Source organism: Solanum tuberosum, unplaced genomic scaffold, assembly GCF_000226075.1.
Source record: "Solanum tuberosum cultivar DM 1-3 516 R44 unplaced genomic scaffold, SolTub_3.0 scf00242, whole genome shotgun sequence".
In the NCBI taxonomy this organism is placed as follows: Eukaryota; Viridiplantae; Streptophyta; class Magnoliopsida; order Solanales; family Solanaceae; genus Solanum; species Solanum tuberosum.
Window position 1 is genome coordinate 440,020 of NW_006239177.1, and position 26,508 is coordinate 466,527.

General features: G+C 33.1%; 1 protein-coding gene across 1 annotated transcript; it reads left to right on the top strand.

Moving 5' to 3' along the window:
- Positions 1–5,713: 5,713 nt before the first annotated feature.
- LOC102599091 (protein ECERIFERUM 1-like) lies at positions 5,714–12,083 on the top strand. The gene is made up of 10 exons (XM_006357661.2): positions 5,714–5,827; positions 6,095–6,321; positions 7,273–7,505; positions 9,053–9,272; positions 9,595–9,970; positions 10,050–10,157; positions 10,493–10,693; positions 10,772–10,870; positions 11,116–11,289; positions 11,696–12,083. The coding sequence occupies exons 1-10, from the start codon at positions 5,768–5,770 to the stop codon at positions 11,876–11,878; spliced, it is 1,881 nt and encodes a 626-aa protein (XP_006357723.1). The 5' UTR covers positions 5,714–5,767; the 3' UTR covers positions 11,879–12,083.
- The last annotated feature ends 14,425 nt before the right edge of the window (positions 12,084–26,508 follow it).

A 26,508-nucleotide genomic window follows, 5' to 3' on the forward strand; every position in this document is an offset into this window, starting at 1 on the left:
CAAGGTATGTATGGTTTCATCAATGGGTTTCATTCACTCATTGAATCCCAAGGATTTCTCAATTCTCCAAGTTCAATTTCATCAATTTGATTAGGTTTTCATTCAATTCTTCATGAGTTCTAATTGTGTTGATTCAATTGTTTGATTTTGATCTTATCATGATTTTTAAGACTCAATTATATGCTTTCTAATTGATTTCACAAGAACTCGTGCAATTTTCATGATTTTGACTATGAACTCTTAAAGACAATTGATGAAGAATCTATGAACCTATAAATGATGTTTTCACGAAAGTTATGCATGATTTATAAAAAGAAATGTTTTATGATCTAGGTTACTTTAAAATGAGCATCAATGAAATTGTGAAAGGATTAATTTCTCACATATTAAGGAATCATGATTGGTGAAAGGTCTTCTAACACATGCATGATTCATGATGTAATGAACTACTCTACAATGATTTAGGCTTGGATTAGTAACTTAATTGTGTTTTTCCATGAATGATGATATGTTTATGAATATGACAATTTCGTTCGTATTTTACTTAGCACTGAAAGGACATTGAGAATGAGACTCTCTCGTTAGTAGAGGTCGGATCTCTTGTATCAATCTCCTTGCCCCTAACTACGTCCCCTTGAAGCAATGTCTTAAGTAACATAGCTAGTGGATCCACCTAAGTTAGATGTTTAAGGTCTTTGCCTTGGTAAACAAGGACATCTCTTTTCGGCGTGAGAGGAAGGCACTAGATTCCACGTTATAGCTCACATGGTCTATGTCAGTTAATGGTAAATATCCCACAAAATGAACTAAGTTATATAATCCTTAAAGATTTATAGAGCTTTCAATATGATTTTAAGATGTATTGACCATATTCATGACTTATGATTCTTCTTTAAAGGTTTTTACTATTATTTAGCTTGGTCATGCATGTCATGATTTTATTTATGTCCCCTTATGATCATGTTTTACGTTTTATGCAAAATTCGCGTATTTAGTACATTATATGTACTAATGCATACTTGTGCCTACATTGTTTAACTAATGTAGGGTCCGACGATCTTCGTCCTCCAGTTCGTGGCTAGTGGATTGCTTTGTAGATCAAAGAGTTAGTGAGTCCTCATGTTTTGAGGACCATGTTACTTTTACCTTGCTTTCTTATGTCTTTACTTTTTAGAAATTGTACGTGGTGTACGGGTTACGTCCCGACCACTTCTTGATGTACACTACAAGAAAAGTGTGTATTACTTGGAGATTTTCCTAGGGATTATATACGAAAATTCGCAAGTTTCCTGCAAATTTTCATGCCAAAAAGAATCCGATGGTAAAACCTTCGTAGGTAATTATTTCCTACGAATTTTAAAATCCCCAAGTAATTTACCTAGGAATTTATATTTCGCATGCAAATTACTTGCGAATTTTCTTGCAAAAATTACTTTAAAATCCAAATTTTTTTTGGTAAAACAAAATAGGAATTTTCTAACCATTTTTTCTGTAAGTAAAGCCGCATGAAGATATTCTAATAATTTTTAAAGAAATTTCGTGTAAGCAAATATTAATTATTTAATTTATTAAACCCCATACACATATACACCTCTTCTTGTATTTAATTCAATTTTCCACATATACACCTCTTCTTCTTGATTACTTGTATTTAATACAATTTTCCACCTATAATAAATGCACAACTTAATCCCAAGTTCCCAACCCACTACCCAATGCCCAACCTATACTAATTGCTACATCTCACAGTAATCTAAGTCATAATATTATATATGGAAAATTCTTAGTGTATTCCATCGATGTGGTACAACTAGTACTAATGTCATTACACTAATTTTTAGAGTTTTTTTTTTATTTGATTAATTTTTAAAGTTAAATTTAATTAAATTAATTGAGTATTACAATATAATTTTAATATTTATAAATTACACAAAAAAGAACTATAAAGTCATCTCATATTAATATGGTAACAAAATATATGTTAAAATATTGGCTAAAGTTCATGTGATTTAACTCTTAAAAAATGAAATATAGAAATTATTTATATATTTAAAATAAATTACTACCACACAACATATCATGAAAATTTTATGTTTATACTTTCTATGAGATAATATCCAAAAGCATATTTAACGTACACAAAATTTAAATTATACATTCAAAGTTCTTATAAAATAATAATTAAAAATAATAAATATATTCATAAATTTAATGTGGAAGGAAGTTATAATCAATAATTGATAGTATATCTTGTTAGGTATGTGCGGTATTTACAATTTAAATTTATCTTTTAATAATTATATTTTAAAATACTTAATTATATATTGGGAAATAAATATCATTTAATAACTCAGTATAGAGTAAATTTTATCATTTTTAATGTTAGGTAAAAAAATAATATATCAATTGAATATACAAATAAAAATATTTATTTTTCAGTTTATATAAATCTATCAACAAGGGGTAATTAAACTTCACATTAATAAGGTATATAATTGATTTTTTTTCTACTTAAAATAGTGCTTAACTTATGCAATAATACACAATTTACTATTAAATAATATTAAATGAAAATTAATTATAATTATTATAGTTAATTTTCCATATAATTTCAATTACTCATTAATTTTTTGAATTGAATAAATAAAAATATTCCAAATAATAAAAATTTAAAGGGAAGTATGGAAGGAAAAAAAATTAATTTTTTTTCACTAAATTTATAGCTAGCAAAATCTCTAGAAAAAATTTCAGATCACAAAAATCCTACGTAAATCCCCAAGAAACAATTTTTAGATAAATTCATAACAACAAAATCCCCCAATATTTCCCCAAGTAATAAATTTAATAGGTAAATCCCCAACAAATAATCCCCAAATATTTTTCCAAGTAATAAATTTCGTAGGTAAATCCCCAAGAATATGTCACCAGCTAATTTCACAGCAAATAATACCCAAATAATTTTCCACGTAATAAAATTCCACATAAATTTCCACGAGAATATCTCCATGTAAATCTGTAGGATAAATTACCTGGAGATTTTTTTATGGATAAAAAAAGGATTTTAAAAATATATATATATGTCCATGTACCTGCGGATTTACCTAAGGATAATGTACCCGCTGATATATTTCCCCAGGTGATGTCGCAAGTAAAAAATTTGTGCAATATGGCGCCAAATTCACCTGCGGAATTTGTTGGAAAAATATGATTTACCGGTAATATATCCTAATTAATATTAAGGAATTTAAAATATTCACAAGAAAATCCGCATCTATTTCCTGCAAAATATTTTGCTAGGTAAGATCCCCATGTAATTCACAGTTTTCTTGTAGTGGTATTAGAATGGCTGTCAATACTATGTTAAGACTTCTACTTTTATGTCAAACTCTTTTATGATATGAGATTCTCTAGTTTTGTCTATTACATTGTGTTTTATGTATGTCAAGGAGCTTGTATAGGGCCTCTCGAGAGCTTATAAGTCATGTGACGTCTAGGTGTACTTTGGGTCGTCACAAAGACCCTAAAACAAAATCTGCACATATTAATCTTCTTCAGAGTAAATAAATATTTTTTCAGTTCTAATTTATGTGATATTATTGAAATTTTGAGATTTAGACCGTAAATTTGAAAATCCATAAAAAAAAACTGCTAAGTCTGACCTAATTTATATGATACATTTTCCTTTCCAATCATTCCTATAAAGAATGAAATATTTTTTTGTTCGAAAAATATTCAATAGTACTATAAATATTCAATCTAAGTTGGATCCTACTTATTTGATAAAAAAATCTATAACGGTTTACTCTTTTTAAGAGTAATTTTTAAACAATGCAAAGTCTTTCCATATTTCTTAAACTTCATGCATAGTTATCATATAAATTGAGACTGAGATAATATAAATAATTAGCAACTTAAAATATTTTTAAAAACATTTAAAAAAATTCTGTAAAAAAAAACTTGATTAACACTTCAAATTTCAATTGTGGCATATAAATTAAGACGGAAAATAATTGTAAAAGAGTAAAAATCTCACTAGGTACATAATTGTAAAAAGGTTAAAAATTTACTTACCCACACATATTGAACTCATATTTGAAAGGATTAAAGTCGTGTTTAGACATGATTTGAAATCACAATTTGTAATTACATTATTTTGAAATTATAGTTTTGTTTGGCTATGCAGTTTTAATTTCTTAACTTTTTTTATATTAACATGAAAATTCCACAAGTTTCGAAAACTATTACAATTTTCCGAATTCTTATATAATTTTTAGTAAACCATAGTTCATAAACAAGATATCGTAATATCTTAGGCGCCGAATTGAAAAATTACATATCTCTATATTTCTTTTATAAATAAATGTTTGCTATTACAAACTTTCAAATATATATTAGGAAATTTTTTGATAATTTTCATAACTTGTGAGATTTTCATATTTATGAGAGAAAAAACAAATTTCAAAACTCAAATTAACATATTCAAATAAAATTTTAATTTCAAAATAATGTTGAAATTGAGTGAACTTTTAACTTTTTCCTGCGTACCTAGGGAGATTTTTTGATCCACTAAAATCAGTTAAACAAGTTGGAGATCCATTAATATTTTGTGATCACTACATAACAGTCATATATATTAGGGTTTTACGCTAAATTTCTATAAAGTTTTATTTTCTTCTTAAAAAAAGTTAAAACATTATCATAATTATTTTACTTTTTTTAAAAAGAAAATATATTTATCTTCCATATTGTTGGTTATTTTTTTTTCTTAATGAAAAAATTTGAAACTCTATAAATTAAAGACCCTACTTCTCATACAACAACATAAATACATAATAACATTCACGTCAGTGTAGTCTTTTAATAGTTTTATTTATGAGATATTATTCTCCCAATAAAATTTATATTTTTTAATATTAATTTTCAATATATAGGTCATTTGATTAAACTTTATTAATAATATATTTTTTAGTATAGTTCCTAATTATTAATTATATAATTTATAAGCTTCCACCTGAAATTCTTTCAAACCCAACCATAGATATCCACAGCCAAAATCAAACTTTTACATATGGTCCAAAATTGTCAAAGAGAATTTCTAAAAGCTAGAATCTGTAACGTAAAGATGAATAGTAAAATTGATTAATGTTCCATGATGGTGGAATCGACACGTGGACATATATTCCCTCGTCTATTCTTACTAGACTTTAAAAAAATAATTAACAGGACTTCAAGAACAAATAATTGATGTTAAGGATAAATATAAAAAAAATACTTTTCTTTTGATATATATGCTAAAAATGATAAATAAAAGTAAACATTTTTGAAATATAGTGGATAAATAAAAGTGAACATTGATGAAGTAACTATTTCCTCTCTTCCTAATTACTTATCCACATTTGAATTGACACATCTATTAAGTAAATAATGATTGATAGTGAGCTTATTATTTTGCTCCTATTAATTATGAAGTGGATGAATTAAAAAACTTAAAATATTAAAGAAGTTCCACATTTTTTAAAGTAATTAATTAATGGTATAATAAGTAAAAATAATTTGTTCTTTCTTGATTTGTCAAAATAACAAGTAATTAGGGATAACTAAAAAAAAAAATTGAACAAATAATTATGGGGTGAGGAAGTAATAGGGAGCGTTGAGAGCGCATTAATGACAATATTTACTCAGCCTCTACAAGAGTTGTATATAATGCAGTCCTATATTCTCATAGCGAAAGGCATAGAGTTGTTGGTTTAGCAAAAACACAATTAACATGGCTTCAAAACCAGGGATTCTGACCGAATGGCCATGGACATGGCTTGGGAATTTCAAGGTACTCATCCTTTCTCTTTTCATCTTGAAGCCATTTCTTTATATTTCTCCTTTTCATAGTCAATCACTTATAATTTAAACATGTATCTTCTTGTCTTTCCCCTCTTTAATCCTGTTGTTGAAAAAGTGTTCTTTTGATGAGTGCCACGTTACCTCTATTTTTTTCTGTGATGCACGTTATAGTAGTACGTCTCATAAATAATTGGACCATGCATGGGCATGCCAGCACATGATATTGAATTGATTGATTTTGTTTGTATGTATGTAGTACGTTGTTTTGGCACCATTTGTGGGACGTAGCATTCAGTCATTGTTGAACAGAGAAGATGGAAGCAAGATAGATATTGGATACTTAATTATATTTCCATTTCTCCTATTCCGGATGCTTCACAACCAAATATGGATATCCTTGTCCAGATACAGAACTGCAAAGGGTGATAATCGAATTCTTGATAAGACCATTGAATTTGACCAAGTTGACAGAGAAAGAAATTGGTACGTATATTCATCAAAATTGTTTTGTTTTCACACTCAAATTAAACTATCTCCTCAAACTTTACACAAAACATATATGTCCCAATTTATGTGACACATTTCGGATTTTGAGATTCAAACAAGTCTATCTTTTGACCGTAAATTTTTTCTATATCTTTTAAATATTTTGAATTATCAATTATTGAGACTTATAGTACTTTTTCTGTAGTTTACAAATATATAATTTTCATTTTTAAAAAATTGAAAATTTTATGAGCAAATTCCCGGTCAAACTTAAACTGTTTGACTCTCGAAAAGCGAAATGTGTCACATAAATTGAGACAGAGGGAGTAGTACTTTATCAAATACCGGTAGAAACTGATTTTTTTTTTTAATTTTTTTTGGCAACAACAGCTAAATTTGGAGCAATTCTTAATTTATAATAAAACGATATGAAGTACTCCTGCATTTTGTTTCCCGTAATCATTTTATTATAGTATATTTTAATACCACCACAGAAAAACACCTTTTTATTAGACGGCAATGTAGTACAAATTTTAATATTTTGTACTTTCTCTTTTGGAACAGTTAAAATTCAAATTTCATTCTAAATTTTGAACGTAATTAAAATGGAACTTATAACCTTCAAAAAGTAGATAAAAATATTATCAACTAACTACAAGCTTGAAAATATTTTAAATATATATTAAAAAAAAAGAATGTAATTAACTCTCTAATTTTTAATTACATCACATGATGATTAATTGAGAGAGAGGAAGTAGATCATTAATTATTGAGTGAGGAAGTTGGGGATATTTTTAAATGAGAGAATGCATAATATGCGGACCTGCCCTTGTGGGGATACATCTAAGAAAACAGGTGTCGTAGAAAGCGATTATTGAATAAGCAGGCCGGGCCTTGGCGCGCATATTGAATTTTACGGTCATAAATAAAGTTGATTAATATTTGCAGGGATGATCAAATCCTACTTAATGGACTATTGTTCTATTATGGATACATGAAGTTGGAGCAGTCTCATTACCTTCCTATATGGAGGAGTGATGGTATCATTTTGACAACATTGCTTCATATTGGTCCTGTCGAATTTCTCTATTATTGGCTTCACAGAGCTTTACACCACCACTTTCTTTACTCTCGTTACCATTCACATCACCATTCATCCATTGTAACTGAACCCATTACTTGTAAGTTATCTTTCATTTACTTTTATCTTTATTATATTCACATTTTAATTTATTATTCCTACCTAGTAACTAGTACCAACCTATCAAATAATATGTAACGCTTTCTTTTTAGTATTTTCCAGAATCAACATTATTTAATCTTTAACGTCCCCAATTTAACGATATGACTTGTTAGGGGACCCTCATCACCACTTTTTTCTTACAATAAAAAGACACGTCACACCTGGACTCTCAACAATATTCTTGAGAAAAAAAAGTTGTTAGATTTCGTAGAGAATTTGGTTACGTCTACTTTAATTTCTTAAATTTTCTATCTAATAAAGAGTCACATAATTTAAAACCGATGGCTTAATAAATATGACTAGCTAGTAGGACAGATACTGACAAGACATACTTGTACACTAGCTAGCATGTTCTCTTTCACTATTCAATTTTTCAAGCTGGCATAACATCATATGAACCGGTAGGATTAAGAGTTCATTCAAAAAAAATTAAAATTAACTTTTTTATATATAAATAATAGATATTAAATTTTTTGATTTTTATTTTTTTTATATTTTAAACTCGTTAATAAAAATATTTACTCGTGTCACGGTATATATGAACCCCCATCATATTAGGATAAAATCCTTTTTGTTGGTCCACAAAAGAAACATGACTAGCTTGGGAAAATTGATGAAAGATTGGGCCTTCCTCTTAAAAGTTTTTCAACTGTAAATCAACTAGGAAAAGGACGTCCAAATTAATTGTTATATATATTTATTTGGCAGCTCCTTTGCAGTGGGATTTGTTTTCGTTAATTAATTTTAAGCATTATCGCATTAAAATTGTGTCCTATTTTCGGTGGCATGCACGTTATGAAGGGCCCTTCATTTTGGACAATAAACAACAACCTGAGAGCCACAGAAAAAAATTAGGCTAAAGTTTATATCTCAAAAATGTTTACTTGCATTTTATCACAAAAATAAATTATCTGCAAATATTTTATAATTGGAATATTTCATTACATATAAATATTTGACTCTTTGTAACTATTTAAATTGGTCGATACATAGTCACTATTGATTTTTAACTATAATTAATAAACGGTAATAGCGTAATTGCTATTAAATATATATTTTCTTAGAAAAAATTACTAGTGACAATTACATTTTAACAATCTTTGTAAATACAGCTAAAGTGTATCGATATTTATTCTAATGACGATAAAAATATTAGATAATATGTTAATGAAACTATTTTTATTGTAGTGAGTTAGTTAGAAAACTGGAAATTGTTAAATAACGGTTGAACGGGCCTTTTAAGGGGGTATTTATTCTCTTTCGAAAAAGTTGAGGTGATAATTGGGCCACCTCAAAGTATAGTTGCGTAACTGTAAATCCGAAACAAGTCAAAGTGAAATTAAGTTGTTAACATTTATAATACATGGACTAATAGCTTATGATTTTTATAACATATATGGACAACAGTACAATTGCAATTAAAATGTAGTAGTATTAATTATTTGCGTTAAAAATTAAATTTATGTTTTTATTTTCTTTTTTCAGCTGTGATTCATCCATTTGCAGAGCACATAGCATACTTCTTGCTATTTTCCATACCACTACTCACAACTGTGCTAACAAAGACTGCTTCAATAGTTTCATTTGGTGGATATATCACTTATATTGATTTTATGAACAATATGGGCCATTGCAACTTTGAGATCATTCCCAAGTGGATGTTCTCTACTTTCCCTCCTCTCAAATATTTGATGTATACACCATCGTAAGTCTCTTATTTCTCTACCTTTATGTGTCATACAAGTTCTGAGCACTATTGAAAAATGTATTTTGATTGTAAAAGGTGAAAAAAGATAGAATAGTAGCTAGTAATAATGTTTCATACGGAAAAAACTAAGGAAGTTTTTCACTATTTGAGTGAAAATCTGTTTTCCACCATGCATTTTTCCAGTGAGATAGTTTTGTGGAAAAATCATGTTCTATAACACAAATTTTCCACTAATTATTTGTGATGGGAAACGTAGTATAAAAATTTAATTCTACACAATGAATTCTGCTAACTTTAGTTATATATTTTGATGTAACAGGTACCATTCACTACATCATACTCAATTTAGGACAAATTACTCACTATTCATGCCAATATATGATTACATCTATGGTACATTGGACAAATCATCAGACACATTATATGAAAAATCACTTGAAAGGCAAGGGAAATCACCAGATGTTGTACATTTAACACATCTAACAACACCAGAATCCATTTACCATCTCAGGCTAGGATTTGCTTCTTTCGCCTCGGAACCCTACACCTCTAAGTGGTATTTCTGGTTAATGTGGCCTATCACATTGTGGTCTATGATGGTTACTTGGATTTATGGTCACACATTTACTGTTGAGAGAAATGTATTCAAGAATCTCAATTTGCAAACTTGGGCCATTCCAAAATATCGTGTACAGGTAACTACTACTACTATTTATTGACATATGTTTACTACGTTCAATATTTTATTACTCTACATCTTTATTTCATTTTCAGTACTTTATGCAATGGCAAAGAGAGTCTATTAATAACTTAATTGAAGAAGCTATCATGGAAGCAGATCAAAAAGGCATAAAAGTTTTGAGCCTTGGACTCTTAAATCAGGCAAGTAACATTTTTTTTTTATTTAGCGGGCAATTGTCTATGTAGAACCGTTTTTATTTTTAATAGTAGAAAATGAAATTTGAAAATTGGAGTTTATTTGTCCCTAAATACAAGTTGGAGTTGTGAGTAATTTGGAGTGAAAACACATTTTTGTTATTGAAGATTCTGGAATTCAACTTCGTGTTGAGTTTCGAAATTTTAGGATCAAACATATTTTCAGAAATTCAACTTCGAAAAGTGATTTTTTTTATGGCCACATGCAATAATGCTTATTCTGTACTTTGAACAAAAATTAATTTCATGCATCTATATATACATGTAACTTTTAATTGCAGGATGAGAAACTGAATAACAATGGGGAGGTTTACATAAGAAGGCACCCTCAAATAAAAGTAAAGTTGGTGGATGGAAGTAGCCTAGCTGTTGCTGTGGTCCTAAATTCAATTCCCAAAGGAACTACCCAAGTGGTCCTTGGAGGCCATTTGTCAAAAGTTGCTAATTCCATTGCCCTTGCCTTATGCCAAGGAGGAGTAAAGGTGATCACATTATCTATACATTGAATTTCCTCACATTTGTGTCCCTTTTTCTCATTTAATTTATTGTGATTGTGATAGGTCATGGCATTGAGAGAAGAAGAGTACAAAAAGCTCAAATCAAATCTTACTCCTGAAGCTGCAATTAATTTACTTCCCTCAAAAACATATAATTCAAAGGTACAAATGATAAAATCAATGGAAAAGAGTGCTTATCTTACTACCTCGTCTTAAGATAAGATATATGCAATAGGACTTTAAGCGCACCTAAGCGCTTTTGTCCATAGAGAATACTGGGGACTAAAGTCTCTAGGAGTTTCTATGGAGCAAGTCCCTCATTGCTTTCACATCAAATAATAAATAAAAGTATTTACTTAAAAAGGAAAAAAGAATATGTTTTTATTTTAAAGAATTGTTTATTGCAGATATGGCTAGTAGGGGATGGACTGAATGAAGATGAACAATTGAAAGCACCAAAAGGAACACTTTTCATTCCATTTTCGCAATTCCCACCAAGAAAAACTCGCAAGGATTGCTTCTACTTTCACACACCGGCAATGATTACTCCAAAACACTTTGAAAATGTGGATTCTTGCGAGGTTAGAATTATACTACAATTTCCTTAGGGATCGTTTGGTATTTGGTTTGAAAATGAGTTATGCATGTATTAAATCCTGCATAAATAATATAACGTTTGGTAGCTGGTTAAGAGGTAAATTATTCATGTATAAAGTTATATAGTGCTTGATTTGCTATTTAGAAATCCAGAATCTACGTATTATTTTATGCAAGATAGAAGGTAATAAGTAATGCATGAATAAGCTAACTCTGCATAACAAATCTCTTCAAAAAAAAAATACTTAGAGATTCCCATATAACTAATTCATACTTCCATAACTCTAACCAGTTACCAAATGACCCCTTAGTTTATTTTTCGAAGTTTATATTAATTTGATCCTTTTTATCATGTAAGAAATCTCAAGTTTTTTTCTTTTATAACAATAGAATTGGCTGCCAAGAAGAGTGATGAGCGCTTGGCGTATAGCTGGAATTCTACACGCACTTGAAGATTGGCATGAACACGAGTGTGGGAACATGATGTTTGACATCGAGAAAGTATGGAAAGCAAGTCTTGATCATGGTTTTCAGCCAATATCTGTGGCTTCTGCTTCTGAATCAAAGGTTTAAGTTAAACACTTTTGTCATCTAGCATTGGTGTGGTGGCTTATGAGAAAGAAAAAGTTTACTAATGTACCAACTTGATATATCAAATCTTATATATTGCTCCTAATATGTTACACCTTTCTTTGTTTCTTTAAGAATTTCCTATGTTGTTCTCTGGATGTTGAACTATATTACTTCTATTATATAAGAGAGATATAATTAGCTTTTTCATTTAAGTTTTGGCTTAATATTATCCAAGTACTAGATAGAAAAAGTTATTTTTTTCCATTGACTTCTAATGAAGTTTGAAATTGCAGGTAATTTTAGTATCTAGTAAAGAGTAGAGGGGTAAATTTAAATTATTTTTCTTGAAGAATTTTGGCACGTGAAAGCACTTTATGTTATGAAGCTTCATTAATGACATGAACTGAACATGAGAAAATTTAATGACAGCAAGGATACGCAAAAATAAAACAATGGAGCAATAGTGTTATGTAGTAAAAAACAAATTCGACATTCCTGTTATTCTAAGTCACTTTGCATTTTTGATGATTTAACAAACTATGAGATCTAATAGCAGACTTAATCCAATGAGAATCAACATGAGAGATTGAGAGTTGATTATAACAAAAGGACAGCTATAAAAAGCTGCAACATTGTCACTGGAGTGGTTGGTGTGTGTTTGTCTGCAGAGTATAGTAGTACTCTCAGGCAATGGTATTAATCCAAGGTTGTGTCAATCTTATAAGAGTTTCTTCTCCAATGATACAACCTAGTTTTTTGCATTCGTGAAAATCACACAGCAAAAGCCATTCTCTCAAGAAATATTTCTTGAAGAACAACAAGGGACCTGATAGAGTTATATGTGTTTTTAGCTATAATTTAGGATTATATTTTTGTGCTTATTCTTGTAAGATCTATTCCTAAGTTATAAAGGTTTTAGATCATTTAGAGCATTTCTTGAGTTTTCTGAGTGGTAGCTAGAGCAAGGGAGTTCTCACGTAAACTATTGTGTTGTTTACTTTGAGTTGTTATGTTCCGCACTATTATTGTGTCAAGGGACCTAGTCCATTGACTAGTTGTGGACACATATTTTTTTATCAATTGGTATCAGAGCCTGCCTCTCTATACTGCTAACACCGAGAGAACCTAGGTTTGAAATGGTTGCTCCACTAAATTTGGAAGAGGGACAATCGTCAATCAGGACACCTCGATTTTTATGTTTAGTTTTATGGTTGGTAGAAAACTCGTATGCATGACTTCCTCATGGATGAGGGTAGTGAGTTCGGGGATATCGTCCAAGATGGTCCTCAAATTCCAAAGATCAATGTGAAAGGAGGAGAATTCACTAGGGTTGTTCTTAAAACTCGACAACAATACAATGAAGCCGATAGGAAAAAGATTGAAAAGAATTACAATGCTAAGAAGCTTTTGGTGTGTGTTATATGAGCAGATGAATACAACAAGATATATGCGTGTGAAACTGCAAACGAGATTTTAGATTGCTTAAAAATTGCTCATGAAGGAACGACACAGGTGAAGGAATCAAAAGTGGATATTGATACCACTCAGTATGAGAACTTCACTATGATGGAGAATGAAACCATTCAAGATATGCATACCAGGTTTACCTCCTTCATGAATGAACTTTATTGCTTGGGAGAACCAATTCATTCAAGTAAGCAGGTAAGGAAGGTGCTAAGAATTATTCTCAAGTATTTGTCAAGTAAAGTAGATGTTATCACTGAAGCAAAAGACCTGAAGGTTCTTACTATGGATGCACATATTGGGAATCTTCATGCTCATGAGATGAAAAGGCAACATGAGTTCTCCAAAAGAGAAGTAAAGAAGGATAAATCACTGGCTCTCAAAGTTTCACAAAGTGAGATCTGTGAAGAAGATGTGGATATGACCTATCTAACTCACAAATTCCAAAAAATTGTGAGAAAACATGAAGGTTTTATGAAGAAAGGAAACTCTAGCATGGCAACTAATGCTAATGATTTGTGTCACAAGTGTGGCTGTAACACCCCGGAAGTTGGAAAGTCAAAAAAGAAGGAAAACACTAATTTTAGGGCACTGAGCAAGTTCTTAAGGTCCAACCTATGAACCGTAGGAATTTATACGGGCCTTAGAAAGGAAGTCGTAGACCTGTAGATGAGTTTTTGAAAAATTAAGTTTATGAAGTTGGACCTAAGACTTGACAGGACGAGCCATAGGAGTTTGGAAGGACCGTATATGACACCCGTAGGATTGATTCAGAGTTTTAATTTAGGATATCAGTTCCATGGAAGGAGTTAACAGGTCGTCATGTGTTCTATGGGTCGTAGGATGGGTCTCATAGAAGAGATGTAGACTTAGTGAAAGTTTGGACTGAAAGTTGTATTCTACGGATGGGGTCTACGGACTGTAGAAATTTGGACGGACCATATAAAGGTCTCGTGCTATGAAAGGTGAAATTTAGGTATTTGAAGTTGGTTCTACGGTTGACCAGTACGGACCTTAGAAAGTTCTACGGATAGTAGGTCACAACAGTAGAGCTGACTGATAGTTATTTTTAAAGAGTATTTGAGTCTTTTCCTATGCACATAATACCTATACTACTTCATTTTGACCCTAGTTTTAAGCCCTATAGCTATTCTTCACCCTTAGAAACATCCCCAACTCTTTCATTCCATCAAATTGCCAAAACCCTCTCCAAAATGGTCTCTCTAGATCAAGGAAGAAGAAGCTTGTGTTCTTCAAGTTCAAGTCTCCTTTCTTCATCATTCCTTAAGGCTTAAATCAATGTATATATGGAGTTCGTCAATGGGTTATGTTCATCCATTGAGACCCCAAAGATTCTTCAATTCAATTTCAATTTTATTGGTTAGGGTTTTCATTCAATTCCTTATGGATTCTATTTATATGAGTTAAATTGTTTGATTTTTATCATATTATGAATATTTATATTCAATTACATGCTTTCCAATCAATTCCATATGAATCCATGCATTGATCATGATTTTGACTATGAATCCTAAATTGCATGAATTTGAAGAAAGTCAGGAATCTATGAATGATGTTTCATGAACTTATGCATGACATATGAAAAAAGATTGATTATGATCTAGGTTGCTTTTAGATGAGCATCAATGAAATTGTTAAAGGTTTTCTCACATATTCATGGATCGTTAAAGGTTTTCTCACATACTTAAGAAATCATGAATGGTGAAAGGTTTTCTCACACATGGTTTAAGGAGATACTCTATGATGTTTCTAGCTTGGATTAGTAACTTAATTGTGCTTTTACATGGATTATAATGATTTTATGTATATGACTATTCCGTTGAGATTCATTTTAGCACTGAGAGAATATTGAGACGAAGGATCTCCCGTTAGTAGCGGCCGGATCTCTAGTAGCAATCTCCTTGTTCCTATCTATGTGCCCCCGTAGGTTGTCTTAAGTGACATGTCTAGTGGATCCACCAAAGCTAGAAGTTTAAGGTCGTTTCCTTGGCAAGAAAATACATCTCTTTTAGTGTGGAAGCATGACATCGAATTCCATATTATAGCTCACATGGTCTATGTCAGTTAATAGTAAATATCCCACAAAAAATGAACTAAGTTTTTTTCAAATGTTTTATGAAGCTTTCCTCATGATTTTATATGCATTGACAATGTTCATGATAATGATTCTTCCTTAAAGATTTCACTATGCTAGCTTGGTCATGCATATCATAATTTTGATTATGTCCTATTATGATCATGTCTCATGTTTTATTGCATTCTCCTCATACTTAGTACATTCCATGTACTAATGCATATCTATACCTATATTGCTTCACTAATATAGGGTGTGACTATTCCTCTCCCTCCGCTCGTGGATAGTTGGTGATCGTTAGAGTTTGTAGAGTTGGTTAGTCCTCATGTTTCAAGGACAAAGACATCTTACTTGATTTCCTTTAAGTTTTAGTAGTTTCGGACTTTGTATGTGGTGTATGGGTTACGTCCCAACCACTGCTTTTGATGTAATAGTGGCTTGTGTAGACTTTTATGTACTTCCACTTACATGTCAGATGCTTACTTCTTATAAGATTTCTTGATTTTCTCTATAATGTTATGTATATGTATGTCAAGTGGCTAGTGTAGGTCCTCTTGGGATCTTGTACGTAATGTCACGTCCAGGGTGTACTTTGGGTCATGACAAACTTGACATTTAGAGAACAAGGTTTTTGAAAAATGCCCTAGAATGTCTGGCAAGCCTTAGAAAAATGCCCTAGAATGTCTGACAAGCCGTGTTGAGTAGAGTTTTGTTCATAAGTGTGAAGCATGCCACATTAATGAATAGGATGCTTCAAAGCTTTCAGGAAACTCTAGTTCTTTCACTACTCTAAAGTCATTCATAGTGTCATGATCCAAGAGTACACCCTAGAAGTAACATGGCGTATAGGACCCCGAGAGGCCTCATACAAGTCACTTAACATTCATAACATAAGAAATAGAACAAAGGAGATAAATACAACATTTCAAGTCCAAATTATTATTCCATTTGGTGGGTGGGTCTAGGGCGAACGAAAGAGATGTGTAGTAAAGGGCAGGTGAGGCATTAGAAATAAAGCGGAAGTCTAAACACTTGTCTCATTAGCCATCTAGTACAGTAGAATGAAATTGGCCCTAGCCCATACATCATGTCCAAAACTGAATGTAAGAAAGAAACTGAAATCAATGAGAATCCGTCCTCGAAGCATGAGGACTCACCAAAGCTCGAAAATCTCACAAATCAACCTCTAGCCATTAAATTGAGAATCCTGACAGTTGGACCCTACATTTGGGAAAATGTAGGCAAGAGTATGCGTTAGTAAAAAATATGTACCAAGTATGATAGACATGCATATAAACATTTAAAACATGCTAAAAAGGGACATTTTCATGAGTAAGCAACAATCAAGCTAAAACATGCATCTTGAGACTTAGAAAGCAGAAGTCATACAACCATGATCAATGCAAGTGAACATCATCTTAAAACATACTTACGATACTTCCTTGAAGTAACCTTGGTTCATCATAACTTTACTTATTCTGTGGGAAATAGCCTTAACTGACATATAAGACCATGTGAGCTATCAACATGAAATTCGGTGTCTACCTAACACCGAAAAAGGGTAGTCCTACTTGCCAAGGAAGGACCATGAATCTGAGATAAAATGGATCCACTAGCTAATGTGTATCTAGACAATCATCCTATGAGGGCACATAGGTAAGGTATAAGAGATTGCTTATAGAAACCTGACATCTACTAACGGGAGAGGACTGACATATAAGACCATGTGAGCTATCAACATGAAATTCGGTGTCTACCTAACACCGAAAAAGGGTGTCCTACTTGCCAAGGAAGGACCATGAATCTGAGATAAAATGGATCCACTAGCTAATGTGTATCTAGACAATCATCCTATGAGGGCACATAGGTAAGGTATAAGAGATTGCTTATAGAAACCTGACATCTACTAACGGGAGAGGTTCCATCTCAATATCCTCTCGGTGATAAGCATAAATCCCACGAAGTAGTTATTTTCTTAACTTGTTCTTATTATCCATGGTAGGGCACGTGATCTTGCCAATCCAAGCTAAGTCATTATCTATGGAAGGGCACGTCATCTTGCCAATCCAGCTAAGTCATATGTCATCCATGGAAAGGTATCATTCAATAACCAATCCAAGCTAGGTAATGTATCATCCATGGAAAGGTACAATTAAGTAACCGATCCAAGCTAGGTAATGCATCTTCCATGGAAAGGTACAATTAAGTAATCGATCCAAGATAGTCATAGTATCATCCATGGAAAGGTACAATTAAGTAACCAATCCGAGCTAGGTCTTATTAGATAATGGGGAGGTACAATTAAGTAACCCATCCAAGCTAGTCATAGTATCATCCATGGAAACGTACAACTTAGTAACCAATCCAAGTTAGGTATTATTGGAATAGCTCCTAAAATCTTTGATTCATTAGTTTAGTTGAGAAAACCTTTCAACCCTAAGAATCCTTTATGTGTGAATGTCCTTTCACAAATCATGCTTTAGTGTGTTTAGGAGAAATCCTTTCAACAATACAACAACAATCATCATCATTGATACTTTACTCTCAAAGCATCCTTAAAACATTTACATAAATCTCATAAAAGCATGCTAAATTTCATAATCTCCTCTTTCGTAATTCAAAACCCACATCACATCATCATAATTGGAAAACATGGGATTGACATGGGTTCATGGGGGAATCATCATAAAATCATAGTATTTCATCAATTCATGCATAAGAGATCATAATTCAATCATATAAATCAACATTGAAGAGAACCCATAGCAATTGAAGAAAACCCTAACTCAATTGGGATTTCTAACTTTGAAAATAAGAGAATTTGGGAACTCCATGAATGGAAGGAATTCATGGATGAAAACTATCATACCTTTCTATCAAAGCCCAAAAGCAATTGAAGAATGGAGGCTTGACCTTGAACCCTATCTTTAATCTTCTTCTTCAAGCTTCTAGAGAGAGAAATATTCTTGGGAGAGAAAAACTCAACTTCTTTTGGTGAATTTGAAGAGAATGAATTAATTTGGGGGTAAAATCACTTATATAGGGGTCCTAGGCATAGGCAAAACGACATAGTATTTAGGATAAAATAATGAGGAAAAGACCCAAATGCTCCTACAAAAAACTGTCGACCTTCGACCTATGGCCTTGACCGACAGACCGTGGTTTGACTGACGGTCCGTCCTGCACGTCTGTCGTCTGCATCAGAGGCTGGATTTTGAGGTCATGATCCACGGACCTTATCCACATACCGTGGACCCAACGACTGTCTGTTGGTCCAGGCCGTGGTTCGTGATCCTCTGAGTCTATTTGGGTGGCCAATCCATGGACCAGATCTACGGTTCGTGGTCCAATCTACGGGCCGTGGTTAACCTCAGTCGAATGGCACCAGAAAATTCTAAAAACTGCTATTTTGCCCTTTCTCGAATCTGAGGTGTTACATTATCTCCCCTTTGGGATCATTCATCCTCTAATGAGATTCAAGACATCATAAGGAAGGTAGGAACTTGGCCTAACATCCCAACATGCATCCAATCACATAAATGCACATATCCGAGGAGGTTACATCAACTCCAAGCTAAAGCATGTTAAAAACATCATATCATGAAGTCTATATGCAATTCATACTCAAATGCACATATCTGAGGAGGAAACATCAACTCAAAGTTAAAGCATGTTCAAAACCTCATATCATGTAGTCTATATGCAATTCATACTCAAATGCACATAAACATGTAGGAATCAATCAAGTTGACTCATTTTCTCAAAACTTAAGTTTTTCATGAACATGCATAAATGAGGAAATCATGGGAATATCTAAGACACATGACACCAAAAGAGTAAACCATGAGGAAATCAATACCTCAAGCTAGAGTAGGAGTAGGAGGAAAGAGATGATGATGTCGGGACATCATATCGGCCTCGGCCTCCCAAGTAGCACCCTCAACTAACTAATTCCTCCACAACACTTTCACGGAAGCAACTTCTTTGTTTCGCAACTTCTTGACTTGCCGATCAAAAATCTCAACCAGAACTTCATCATAAGAAAGATTCTCCTAACTCCAAAACTGTCTAAGGGAACTATAGATGTCGGATCTCCAACACATTTTTCAACATAGAGACATGGAAAATTGGATGCACCGATGCTTATTCACTAGGCAATTAAAGTTCATAAGCAACCCTACCAACACGCCTCAAAATGATATGGGCCTACATATCGGGGACTAAGATTCCCTTTCTAGCCAAACCTCATTATACCTTTCATGGGTGAAATTTTCAAGTTAACCCAATCATGAATATCATACTCAAGATCTCTTCTTCTAACATCGGCATATGACTTTTGTCGACTTTGAGCCATTTTCAACCTTACTCTAATAAGTCGAACTTTCTCCATAGCCTCATGTACCAACTCGGGACCTATTAGGGCAACTTCACCCACCTCAAACCAACCTATAAGAGATCTACATCTCCTACCATACAATGCCTCAAATGGAGCCATACCAATACTTGAGTGATAACTATTGTTATAGACAAACTCAATCAAAGGCAAATGATAATCCCAATTACCCTTGAAGTCAATCACACAAGCTCTCAACATATCTTCCAAAGTTTGGATAGTACACTCCGCTTGCCCATCGGTTTGGGGATGGAAGGTCATGCTAATCTTAACACGAGAACCAAGACCCTTTTGGAAAGATTTCCAAAATTGAGAAGTGAATTGAGTACCACGATCGGAGATAATAGACAAAGGCACTCCATGCAATTTTACCATTTCCTCCAAGTACAACTTAGCATAGTCATCCACCGAATAAGAAACCTTGATGGGGATGAAATGATTCGATTTAATCATTCTATCTACTATAACTCAAATTGAGTCATGTTGTCGCCGGGTGCGAGGCAAACCAACAATGAAGTCCATATTCAAATCTTCCCACTTCCACGTAGGAATGCTAATGTCTTGGGATAAACCTCCCAGTTTCTGATGCTCAACTTTCACTTGTTGACAATTAGGACATTTAGTCACAAATTCCGCAATATCCTTCTTCATCCCATTCCACCAGTAGATCTCCCGCAAATCACGGTACATCTTGGTGGGTCCCGGGTGAATGGAATACAGAGAACTATAGACTTTTGACAAGATTTGTTCCCTCAAGCCTTCAACATTAGGAACACACAAACAATCTTGATATCTAAGTACTCCATCTCCCCCTTGGGAGAAAGCCTCAACAGACTTCTTAAGCACTGCTTCCTTCAATTCGACCAAAGTTGGATCAAGACCTTCCTTGGCTTTCATATCCACCACAAAAGATGATTCTAAACCATTGTGAACCATAACACCACCCTTGGTAGAGTCTACTAACTGAATAGCCAATCGGGCAAATCTATGAACATCTCGAACCAACTCTTTTCTATCATCCTCAATATGAGCAACAATACCCATAGATAACCCACTAAGAGCATCCGCCACCACATTACCGGGGTGATAGAGAACACTCATATCATAATCCTTCAATAGTCAAGCTACATCCTTTGGCAAAGATTTAGATCCTTTTGGTTAAACACATATTGCAAACTCTTGTGGTCGATAAAAATATCAACATGAACACCATACAAATAATGCCTCCAAATCTTTAAGGCAAAAACAACTGCCACTAGTTCAAGGTCATGGGTAGGATAATTCTTCTCATGAATATTAAGTTTTCTTGAAGCATAGGCAATAACTTTCCCATTTTGCATAAGCATACATCCTAACCTAATTCTCGAGGCATCACAATAAATAACAAAACCATCAGTCCCTTCCGGTAAAGTCAACACCGGAGTAGAAGTAAGTCTATCCTTCAATTATTAAAAACTCTTTTCACAAGCTTCAGATCATATGAACTTAGCTATATTTTGACTCAATGCTATCAATGGAGAGGCTATGGAAGAAAAATCCTCAACGAACCTTCTGTAATAACAAACCAAACCCAAGAAGCTTCTAATGTCCGAAGGGGATAGAGGTAGGCCAACTCTTGACCGCATCCGTCTTCTTCAAATCTACCACAATACCCTTACTTGAAACAATGTGACCAAGAAAAGCCATAGACCTTAGCCAAAACTCAAATTTGCTAAACTTTGCAAAGAGTTATTGCACCTTGAGAATTTGCAACACAATCGTCAAATGATTGATGTGCTCATCCTTACTTATTGAATAAATCAATATATCAGCAATGAACACAATCAAAAATATGTCAAGGTATTGTCTAAACACCTTATTCATCAAATCCATAAAAGCAGCTGGAGCATTAGTCAAAATAAAAGACATCACCAAAAACTCAAAATGACCATATCGGGTCCTAAAAGCGATTTTTGGAATATCACCTTCCTTTACCCTCAATTGGTGATAGCCCGACTGAAGGTCAATCTTGGAAAAGTAACTTTCCCCTTGAAGTTGGTCAAACAAATCATCTATCTTTGGGAGAAGATACTTATTCTTAATCATAACCTTTTTCAATTACCGGTAGTCTATACATATTCGGAGAGAACCATCCATCTTTCTAACAAACAACACTGGAGCACCCCATGGAGAGATACTTGGTCTAATGAAACCATTATCCAACAAATCTTTCAATTACTCTTTCAATTCCTTACGTTCTGTCGGAGCCATTAGGTAAGGAGAAATAGAAATAGGTTGCATATTTGAGAGAAGGTCAATACGAAAGTCGATTTCCCTTCTGGGATGAATACTGGGTAAATCATCTGGAAATACTTCCGGAAACTCATTCACAATGGGGATCGACTCAAGAGTAGGGGTTTCAAAATCTACATCCCTCACCCTAACTAGATGGTAAATGCAACCCTTAGAAATCATCTTTCTAGCTTGAAGACAAGAGGCAAATTGATCCTTAGGCATAAAAAATTCCCTTTTCCACTATAGGATGGGCTCATTTGAAAACTGAAACTTGACTACACGGATTCTACTATCAACAGAAGCATAACATGAATGCGGCCAATCCATACCAATGATAACATCAAAATCTAGCATATCAAGCTCTACCAAATCAACAAGAGTAACTTTATGGGACAAGGAAACGGGACATTTTCTATAGACCCTCTTAGCCACAACAGAATCACCAACAGGGGTAGAGACGGAAAAGGGATCTAACAACACATCCGGAAGAAGATCAAACCTCATAGCCACATATGGTGTCACAAAAGACAAGGTAGCACCGGAATCAAGTAAAGCATAAACATCGAGTTGTAAGACTCTCAACATACCGGTAACCACATCAGGAGAACCCTCTTGTTCACCACGAGTCTGAAGTGCATAGAATCAATTTTGTTTGGGAGCATTGGAACCCGAATCACTAGGAGGAACTTGCCTACCCTCTATTCCTTTAGCCGTAAGTGATGTGAGGCCAAAAATACATATTTTTAATCATTATTTGCCTCACATTTATTATTTATACTTGTACTTTTTGAGCATGAATTTTATAAATTGTGCTTAATAGTGTATTTTATTTGTAGGAGTAAATTGGTGTAAAATGAAAGAAGTTTGGAGTTAAAACGAATTAAGGATGGATGGTGGAAGAAGAAAATCAAGCAGACAGCTTAATGGAATAAATTAAATATTATAATATATTCATTCAAACGTACAAAGAAAGGAAATTAAACAAGTTTACCTGCCATAATTGCCACGTAGTAGCTGATTCTGAATGCAGCAAAGAGAATTGAGCGGTGGGATGACCACTGTTCACGCACAAGTCAAATTCCACTTGGTTTGGATTTCCCAATTTGTTTTGGACTCAATTAATTTATTTAGGGTTTTTTATATCTATAAATAGTACTCCATAGAAATAATTATTATGGGAGAAAAATTATAGGGCATCAAAGTATAAAGTTGTCAATACTTTTTAGGGTTTTTTTCTTTTTCTTTCTTTTCTTATAGATTAGTGGCTAAACACCCTTGTTCTAAGACTGTAGCTACGGATTGATTGTTGAATATTGAAGGTTTTGAATTAATTCTTGGTTACCATTATAAGTTACTTTTATATTCTTGTTTTAGTATTCCATGCTTAATCACCATATAAATAAATCTATTGTCTATTCTTAAAATCGAGAGAGGAGAGGGTAGATAGACCAAAGAATATAGAAAGCTCGATCATCCATTGAGTTAATGTGTGTTCATGAGTGACGCCCCGATGAACAACTTGCTTGGTTACAAAACAAGATGAAATATAAATGCTCGCTAGTTAGGCTTGTCTATCCCCGCTCAACGATGTAGTTAGAACAACTAATTGGAGTAGGTGACTAGAGGTTGAGAGATCGGACTCATACAATTAACCATGTAAACCAATAACTTGATAACCGAGATTAGTTCATTGTCTAAGATATGATACATGAAATCCAATGCATGTTGAAGCCCTGAAATTTTCCAAATTACTGTGAGTAATTTTATTATTTTATTCCTACATTCTTTTCTTTTCTTTTCGTAAATAAATAATTAGACCAGTATAATTTAGCAAAAATAGTTAATTGACAAATCCTTTGGGTTTGATAATCTGGTTCTTTTAAGAGCCACTATATTACTTGCGCGACCACGTACACTTGCGTGTGCAATTGGGAGCAACAACTTTTTGGCGCCGCTGTCTTCTAGGTTATACTTATTCTTTTTATTTATTTAATTTTTTTTGTTTTTTAATTACTTTTTTTTTCTAAAAAATTAATAATTTGTTTTTCCTTTAAATAATTTTGCACTCTTATTGATATGAATGATTGGAATAAACTGTGGTTGGGTGAAGTGTATCCTTGTAATTTTTGTAACAAACACTACTTGGATATTGAGTGTCCTATATGCCATGTATGTGGTCGTCAGTATATTCATTGGAATGGTTTTCCTAAATCTTATTCCCTTCCCCCGAACCCCTATTATGATTCTTCTGTTATTTGTGATGGTTGTAGGGGTGATGAAGTGGAGAGTGCAAAACAAGAGGCGCGCCGTGTGAATTCATTTATGAAATGTATAGACATGCTGGCAAAGTTAATTCAAAAATCACAGAACAAACATTTGAATGCACAGAAGGGCATAAAAAATAGGCGCGCCATGTGAATTCATTTATGAAATGTATAGACATGCTGGCAAAGTTAATTCAAAAATCACAGAACAAACATTTGAATGCACAGAAGGGCATAAAAAATCATGAAATTACTGGATAAGCTTGACGCTATTCAATTAGAAATTACAGTCCAAGCTAATTTAGAGGAAAGAGAAGCCCAACAAAGAGAAAGTTATGAAGAAGCAGAGATAGTGAGCCAATCTTGGCTACAAGAACAAACTAAACTTCTAAAGTTTCAAGAATCTATTCGTGATAGTCTAATATACATGACAACTCAACTGATTGATAGAAGAGTTGAGCTCACACAAAAAATAGATCAATTTGGCTAAGATATTCATGACTTAGAGGCTCACTTGAACAAAAAGATTGAGGCGTCTGAAGCCCAATTACCAATTGTCGTGGATGATGACCAACTAGTGGAGTAAAAAGAGGATTTCCAACCATTTAACTATACCTTATTTCTTAATATCAATGTTGAGAAAGAGTACAAAAGTGAGAATGTTGTAAAGAATGCTGCTTTGGAGTTGAGGCAACTTGAATCTCATTCAAAACACTTTTCTATATCATCTGAACTAATGGATGAGTGTATAGATGAGGTACAAGTCCCCTACATCCTAAAGTTTTTTAGTCTACATAGACAAAACGACATTCCTCACCTAAGGTCCAAGAAGTGCAATCTTTATGCCACCTCCCTTGAGAAGAGCAGAAAAATAGATGCAAAGTTAGGGGTACAATTCATAAGTTCAAAGTGGAAATAAAAGTGGTGAACTTACTTGTGTCGTGCCGCGATGTTAAATTAGGCGCTTATTTTATTTTGTAGCTTGTTATGATCTTGTCTCTCTTAAAATTGGAATTGATCCATCTTGATTGATACTTGTGCCATGTGTGGTGAGAATTTATTTATTCCATGTTTTACATCTTAGTCTAGAACTTGTCTTGCATGTAATTGAAGTGAAATAAAAAGTGTTGCTTTATTTAGGAGATAATAATAGGCTTTTTTTGATTTGTCTGGTAAATTTTAGCCTTTTCACATATTATATCACTAGTTAACCGACATATAAGACCATGTGAGCTATCAACATGGAATCCGGTGATTACCCCACACTGAAAAAGGGTGACCTACTTGCCAAGGAAGGACCATGAATCTGAGCTAAAGTGGATCCACTAGATAATGTCTATCTAGATAATCATCCTATGGGGGCACATAGGTAAGGGATAAGAGATTGCTTCAAGAAATCCATACTAACGAGAGAGATTCCATCTCAATATCCTCTCGGTGCTAAGTATAAATCCTACAGAGTAGTTATTTTATTCTTATTATCCATGGAAGGGCACATGATCTTGCCAATCCAAGCTAAGTCATTATCCATGGAAGGGCACGTCATCTTGCCAATCCAAGCTAAGTCGTATGCCATCCATGAAAAGATATCATTCAATAACCAATCCAAGCTAGGTAATGCATCTTCCACAGAGAGGTACGATTAGGTAACCGATCCAACTTAGGTAATACATCTTCCATGGAAAGGTACAATTAAGTAACCGATCCAAGTTAGTCATAGTATCATCCATGGAAAGGTACAATTAAGTAACCAATCTAAGCTAGGTCTTATTAGAATATCTCCTAAAATCTTTGATTCATAGTGTAGTTGAGAAAATCTTTCAACCCTAAGAATCCTTTATGTGAGAATGTCCTTTCACAAATCATGCTTTAGTGTGTTTATGAGAAATCCTTTCAACTAAACAACAACAATCATCATCATTGATAGTTCACTCTCAAAGCATCCCTAAAACATTTGCATAAATCTCATAAGAACATGCTAAATTTCATAATCTCCTCTTTCATAATTCAAAACCCACATCACATCATCATAATTGGAAAACATGGGATTTACATGGGTTTATGGGGAATCATCATAAAATCATAGTATTTCATCAATTCATGCATAGAGACCACAATTCAATCATATAAATCAACATTG

What these genes read in the sequence shown, in the direction of transcription:
- LOC102599091 (XM_006357661.2), top strand. Translation starts at nt 5,768, where the DNA reads ATGGCTTCAAAACCAGGGATTCTGACCGAATGGCCATGGACATGGCTT. An exon ending in GCCTTGGACTCTTAAATCAG is followed by an intron (nt 10,158 to 10,492) that starts GCAAGTAACATT and finishes TTTTAATTGCAG; the next exon opens with GATGAGAAACTGAATAACAA. An exon ending in AAAATGTGGATTCTTGCGAG is followed by an intron (nt 11,290 to 11,695) that starts GTTAGAATTATA and finishes TTATAACAATAG; the next exon opens with AATTGGCTGCCAAGAAGAGT.